At 37.0% G+C, this 7582-nt stretch overlaps 1 protein-coding gene across 1 annotated transcript; it reads left to right on the top strand.

Moving 5' to 3' along the window:
- The first annotated feature begins 3409 nt into the window (after positions 1 to 3409).
- On the top strand, positions 3410 to 4227 carry LOC115738168 (delta(12)-acyl-lipid-desaturase-like). Its single transcript, XM_030670698.2, has 2 exons — positions 3410 to 4090; positions 4197 to 4227. Exons 1-2 carry the CDS (start codon positions 3410 to 3412, stop codon positions 4209 to 4211), a joined length of 696 nt encoding a protein of 231 aa, XP_030526558.2. The 3' UTR covers positions 4212 to 4227.
- Positions 4228 to 7582: the final 3355 nt, after the last annotated feature.

Below are 7582 nucleotides of genomic sequence, written 5' to 3'. Positions count from 1 at the left end.
AGCTCATTTTATAAATCGCCAACCCTATTTTTTAGAACTTAGGTAATGGCCCCCCAAAATTTTAAATGGTATTATAATAGGAACCCTTGAATTTAAATCTTGTTTTTAGATCTCTATTTACCTTATCTATTATATATTTTTACGTTTCATTGTTGTATGAAAACTTGGCTTACGTATGAGGATAATCATTAAAATATTTCAGTAATTTAACATTTTAAATACATATCGTTACGCCATCTCTTGGTGTAAGAACACTTGTTAAAATGCTTTTGTCTACATTTTTCGTCAAGGACATCGCTGATGAGTAAAGTGCACTGACTGTAAACATCACAAATTAAGATATCGAAACGTACGGTTCGTGTAATTAATAGTGTCTCTAGGTGTCAAATGCATTGGAAAAGAACGTGTGATAACATATTTGTGGGGGTTGAGTTTTTATCTAACTTCTTTACGGGACAAAGAAAGCAAATTACACTTTAGATACGAGCAATGCTTGCGTCCATAAATTATTCTCACCATGGATGAAATGAATAGCGAGCCGAGATTTGATTGAATGGCCTAGAAATGAGATTCTTGCGGGTGACGACACAAGCAAATCGATCTATATTATAAAGCCTAACTTGGGAGAAGTGTCAAAAAAGTCCAAAATCTATTGTATTGATACAAATTCAGTCCTAAACCTTTTGTTGATGCCAATTCAGTCCTAAAACTTTTGCATTTGTGCCAATTCAGTCATAAATCTTTTGTGTTTATGCAAATTGTGTCAATTCGGGCGATTTTGGCTTGAAATCGCTAACTTGGATGTCGATTGTTCTACGTGACACAGCTGGTGCTGAAGTGGATATGTTTTAGTACTATTCAAATATTTTTAATAATATTTTTAAGCACTTTTTGGTTATTTTAAAAATATTTTTTAAAATATAAATAAAAATTTAAAAATATTAAAATAATATTAAAAAATGTCTAAGTCCATGCCAGTCGTGCCACGTAAGAAAATTAATATCCACGTTAGCGATTTTCGACCAAAATTAGTCTAATTGACTCAATTAGATTAGATGCAAAAGATTTATGACTGAATTAGTACCAATATAAAAAGTTTAGGACTGAATTGACACCAATAAAATGTTTACGATTGAATTGCCACCAATGCAAAAATTTTAAGACTGAATTGGCACAAAAAAAAGGTTTAGGACTGAATCAACACTAATGCAATAGGTTTAGGGCTTTTTTGACACTTCTCCCAACATAATTTTGCTAGTTGATCCCTGACTTGTGCATCCAAATGTGGGGGTCCTTCATATGCAAAAACTTTGTGAGGTCATAGCCAATTATTCTAAAAGATTAATACGGACTTCTCCTTTTAAATGAAGTAGTGTGGTTTTGACATTTAAATTTTTTTTTAACAATTCCACTCACACATGGCTGGACTTTGTATTTAGAGACTGAGATGTGCTTTGGAAGTTCCACAATTTGTCACAAAAGTGCAATTAAATCATAAAACTTTCAAAAAGTGCAATCAAGTCCTAAAACTTGTCAAGAAAGTGCAATCAAATCCTAAAATTTTCGAAAAGTGCAATCAACGGAAAGAATTAATTGGACCACTTTAATCAGTTTTAGGATTTGATTGCATTATTTAAAAATTTTAAGATTCAACTGCATTTCGTGATTAAGTTTTAGGACTTAATTGCACTATTTAAAAGTTTTAAGACTTGATTGCACTTTCGTGATAAGTTTTAGGACTTCTAATACACTTATCCCTTAGATATTTAGGACCGAAGCATCGAATTACGTAATGGGAAGGCAGAAAAAGGTTGAACTCAGATTTTCCTGTTATCCAACAAAAAAAAAAGATTTTCCTATTATAATATAAGGACACAATTACGATGCGGAGTCGACAGATGGTGGGACAGATTCAACTCTTACAATGACGAGATATGCTTATGTGTCAGTTTTTTTTTCTATTAGGAGATTGACAGCATGTTTTGAGCCACAAAAAATGAATAAAAAATAATTAAAAATTATTATGGGACCTACTCTTTCAAGAATTTATGAGCCACAACATGTTATTATTTTCACAGTCATCAAAAAGCTATTTATACTAGCGAAGTCCTACAATGGGCCGACCAGTAATGGGAAAATAAGCAACTCTTGTGGGGCTAAAATCAACCTTCACTCTAATTAATTCCGGATTATTTTCCATCTATTTAGTTCCTCATTGGGAAATATTCTAATTATGCTCTTACCAGATTTATATTTCTTACCCAAAAAAAATAAAAGAAAATAAAATGATTTGACTATAATTCGTGTCAAAGGGAGAGGGCAATGAAGTCCAGGCGTTCGCATGGACTCATGAGAGTGCTTTACATATAAATATGCCCTCCCACTGCTAAGGATTGCATGCAGGAGAGAGAGAGAGAGAGAGAGAGAGAGAGAGAGAGAGGTAAGACTTGAGACTTGATGTATATATATGTTTGGAATTAGTTCTTTTCATTTAGCATTTTCGTGATCTTTCTCTTACATAAGTACTCCAGAACCTTTTTCTCATCGAATGTAATCTGATACCGCTTCGTTCTTTGCATTTGCACAATTCTTAGCGTTTCTGGTCGCATGATTTGCAACGCTCAATTCGAATTTAGTGTGTCGGTAAAGATTTTATCGTTGATTTGTCATCAAGTGACGGAGCGCAAGATAATCGATAAGATTTGTTTAACGCAAAACATGTTATGATAGAATGCATGTTCAAATTGCTTGCGCGTGCTTCGCATAATTTTCCATCGGTATGATTCAACAATTACAGCTTACAACTTTAATTGCGTGAAGACATTTAAACTTAAACTAATTTTTTCGCTATCTTTTCCGTAAAGAAAACGCTAGATGAACATTTTGCTATTTTTCAATAATGGAAAACAAACATTCATTAAAAATTCAAAAATCTAAGAGAAAAGAAGAAAAAGGCATTCTTAGTATCTCACATATAGTGCAAGGATGGGGTAGATTGCAGTATAAGGACAATGAGTAATTTTCCAAGTCCCACTTGTAATGGAAAGTACAACGTTGGTAGTTAGTTTCTTTATTTTACCTTTTTGTCCTTTCGCTTTTGTCAATTTCACCCTTTTTTTCTCCTTGATTGACAATAAGGGAAATAATTTTATGAGGGCATAATGGGAAAAAAATGACATAATTAGCCGTTTTACCTTGAATATACAGATATATTGATTGTAAGATTTTTGTTTTGCCGGAAAGAAATACAAAATGTACAGATTAATCATTAAATTTGCCAATGTTTCATCTCTTTGTCATTTAATTTGCCACCCAAAAATAGTTTATTTTTGAACTTTTCTAACATGAATTTTGAACTCTATTTTTCCTCAGGTATTTTTTTTTTTAATCTATGGGTGTCGAACGTAAAATGTGCGTCAACATAAAGTCCAAGTCGGTCGTCGGGGCAGCCGATAGTGACAACAAGGGCATGTCGGCCCTTCGCAGCGATCTCCACCACGTCCCTCGCGAAAAGCCGCCGTTCACCCTCGGTGACCTGAAGAGAGCCATTCCTCCCCACTGCTTCCGCCACTCCCTCCTCCGGCCGATGGCCCGGCGCCTTGCCGCTTGGCCATCCTACTTCTTCCTCCAGGGTTGCCTCCTCATCGGCGTCCGGGTCATTGCCCCCGAGTGTGGCCACGGAGCCTTCGGTGACCATCGCCTTGTGAACGACGCCGTCGGGTTCCTCCTCCACATGGCCCTCCTCGTTCCGTACTTCTCCCGGAAGGATAGCCACTGCCGCCACCATGCCAACACCAGCTCGCTTGATCGCGACGAGGTGTTTGCGCCCTGCCCCAAAGAGAAGGTACGGTGGTACTATAGGTGGTTCAACAACCCGCCCGCCCGGGTCTTCACTATTGTGGCCGTGTTGCTCGCCGATTGGCCCTTTTATGTGAGCGTGAACGCATCAGGCCGGCTGTATGACCGGTTCGCCAGCCACTTCAACTCGTTCTGCGAGATATTCTCCGACGGGGAGAGGGTCCATGTCCCGGTCTCAGACTTGGCGGTGATGGTCGCCACCTACGCATCCCCTACAACGTCGCGGCGAAAGGTAGATACAAGTGCGAGTTAGAAAATTTCTATTAGGTGCTTTAAAATTTAAATACAAATTTTATTTATATATTAGGAATTAATCCTGTGTTATTAATTGTACGCAGGGGTATTATGGCTAATGTGTATGTACGGAGGACCAATGATGGTGGAAAATAAAATGTTTTTCTGGTATTGTTGCTAGACAGGTATCTTTCAAACAATCAAACTATGAAATTGTAGTTTCAATAACAATGGGAAAAGATGTCAAAAATATTTATGATTCAATGGAAAAAAATTGAAAGTTTTAGGGCTTAATTGGCCGAAATATTATAAATGTGGAACTGTTTGGACAATTTTCCCCACAAACAAGTGAATATAGATGCTCAATCACCCTCGCCGACAAATGTTTCCTAACCCGGATTATAATGCACACATGAGTGGTAGTGCGAAAGAAAGACATCCCAAATTGAATGTGTAGAGCTAATAGAAGCAACCGATGATACCGAGTTAGCCCTTAACTCAATAGCTTATATTTTTCCCTAACTCAATGGCTTATGTGGAGGTGGGTCCAACTAGGGCTCAAGTTATGAGCTTCCTCCAAGTTTTCCTTGTGATGAAGGTATTGAGCTTCTGTGATACTTTCCTCAGCAGTTGTATTAAAGTCGATGGTTGATTGGTGAGCCCACAATGCAAATCATATTTTGGACTCGACAAGAAATATCACAGATGGTTGTGGCTGCCGAGGGTAGTTTTCCATCACGTTTTGATATAGGAAGAGACCATGGGTGAAAGGCATGTTTTTGTACTGGTCGGGGAGCATTGGTGATTCGAGTTAAGATTTGTTAGTACTGAAGAATACTAGGTTTGGATTGAGGATCGAGGTGAGTCGGCCCAATATGATCGAGACTCACATGTGAGGAGGAGTGTTGACTACACATGTGAGTAGCATTAAACCAAAAGTCGTACGTTGAATGTTTTGTGTCGAAAAAAGCAATTGACAATATATTATGGACCATAAGTCAATGGTATAAATTTTTTTGGTAATTATGGGTTCAATTAGTTTGTCGATAGGCTTAAGTTATGGACTCCTTGTTGGATTCATTATAAAGGTATCCGACTTATGCAATGCATCTTCGAACATGATGTAATAATATGAATCTTACCGTGAATTTGGACAACTAATGTTTTCGTTGGGAAAAGGTTATGATGTAACCTTGTATATTAATAAGCTTACGAAAAATGTCAATATTTAGCACCTGAATTTTGCTACTTGTTACTCTTGGAAAAGAAATCAAAAAATTTAAATAAATTGAGTTCAGTCGTAACAACTTAATGTGATTCACATTCCATCAAATATTTGGTTATGAGGATTAGCTTGTTTACTTACGTCATTATATTACCGTTGACAGAAAAGGTTGTGCTTTTGAGACGATTCGAACTTCAAACAATACAGAGCCAACGAAAACATTTAACGTTTTTACCCTCAGCACACAAAGTCCACGAAGTATAGACGGTATTAAGTGCATGAAACTAAATTGCAAGAAATTAAAACGTGCAAGGAAACTACAATACAAATAAATCGAATGACGAACTTTTGATGTAGCGCCCTTGTTAGATCGAGATGCATATCATGACTTGAAATCTCAAATTCATAGATCCTAAGTAGAATTGGATCGAATCGAATCGAATTGAATCGAATGTAAGATTCAATGACATATCTAAAGTAGGGATAATTGTCCAAGAAGTGTTAAACCTAGTGTACAACGGTCAATTTAGTTCTATACTTATTAATTTGATCAATTTAGTTTTAAATGCTATAACTGGCAATATCACCTAGATAGGGTGAATAAGTGATTTCAAACAACTTGATTAACTAATGCGGAATTTAAACTATCAAGTTCAGAATCAAGTTAGAGTATGAATAGAAAGAGTGACCAGATTCAGTTTGTGCACAATACACCATCAAATATAATGCATGAAAGTTAAGGGACAGAGAAAATTGCACACACAATTTATAGTTGTTCCGCTTAGATCAAATCTGCGTCCACTCTCCATGCTAATCTAGATTTCACTAGTCAATCGATCAAATGTTACAGCAAGTGATGATACTCAAATTGATAGACCATAGTATCTCACACTTAGTCACTCTAACAAAGTCTCTCAAAGATTGTAGTTTGTAGCTGAACAAAGACAAGTATGTAACTTTGGATTTTCAGATTCTAAGTTCTCTGTTTTCTTCGGCATCTCCGTCTTTTTTATACTCTTTCACTTCCAATCTAGCTATTGGACAGTCTTTCGTAGGATCAATCTCCAATCTACTCATGGGAAAGAATTGCCAAAGGAAGATTAAGTAGCCATTGAGAGATAAAATCAGAATCTCCTATTGATTCAGTCGCCCATATAACCAAATCTAATTTTCCTTAAGTAGTTGGAAATAAATCTTGTTTATTCCAATCAATTAGGATGTCATACAATAATATTTACATGCGAGACAATCTTCAAGATTGATATTTTCCCAAAATGAAATCCAAGCAAGATCATTGGCCGTTATGATAGAAATAATTTGCGTCTCAATCCGAGCCCGATACTTAGTAGTCCGCATATGAATCTGAATATGACTATGATACTCAAAACAGGATATGAGGATATCAAATGCCTTGAAAATACTCGTGTTTCAGTTCCTTATCTTATCGGGACCTAACTAATGAAAATATCCATGCGATATTTAAGATAACATGCACGGAGTTATTGCTTTAGATTGTAATTGCATAATTCAAGGATTGAAAGCATAAGCAAGATCGATATATACATCTTTCCTTAAGTGTCATTTGCATATGAATACTTAGATGTGTTGAGGTTGATGTCTTATATTCCGTTATCCAAAAGATTATGAGGATGTCCCGAAAGGCCTCCTAACGACCGGACAGCATGGGGGTCCCGCTCCCCGGTGAGAGGGCGGGGGTCCGGGGGGGCCGTCCCCGAGCCGCCAGAGGCGTTTTATGTTCAATCATAGAAGGATTTATATGGGAAAATTAAATATTTTAGGTTATGTGGGCAATTTTATAATTTGTGCCATGTAGGGTTTCACTATATATATTTAGGGTGAAACAGGTCTCAAGTAAGAGGGAGGGAGTGAAAAAGAGTTGTTGTACACTTTTCTACGTTATTAGTGAAATGGATCTCATCTCCCCGTGGACGTAGGTAGGCGGAACATCTCCCCTACTGAACCACGTAAATTCTTGAGTTGTGCGAATTTCCATTACTTTCTTGCATCGTTGATATGATCGAATTTAGATATTCGACAATTGGTATCAGAGCCTGGTTTGGAAAGCAATCAAGATGGCGGGAAAGGGTTCAAGTGTCAAGTATGACATCGAGAGGTTTAATGGAAAGAACAACTTCATTCTCTCGCGACGAAAAATGATGGATCTTCCGATTCGGTAGGGCCTGTCGCAAGTGAGGCTGGGGAAAGAGAAGAAACCAGAAATGATTGATGAATATTGGGCGGAGA

Source organism: Rhodamnia argentea, chromosome 8 (genome assembly GCF_020921035.1).
Source record: "Rhodamnia argentea isolate NSW1041297 chromosome 8, ASM2092103v1, whole genome shotgun sequence".
Lineage (NCBI taxonomy): Eukaryota > Viridiplantae > Streptophyta > Magnoliopsida > Myrtales > Myrtaceae > Rhodamnia > Rhodamnia argentea.
Note: the sequence above shows the minus strand (reverse complement) of the source record. Positions and strands in the feature narration are given on the sequence as shown.

Excerpts from the sequence above, each read along its gene's own strand:
- LOC115738168 (XM_030670698.2), top strand. The coding sequence starts at position 3,410 with ATGTGCGTCAACATAAAGTCCAAGTCGGTCGTCGGGGCAGCCGATAGT.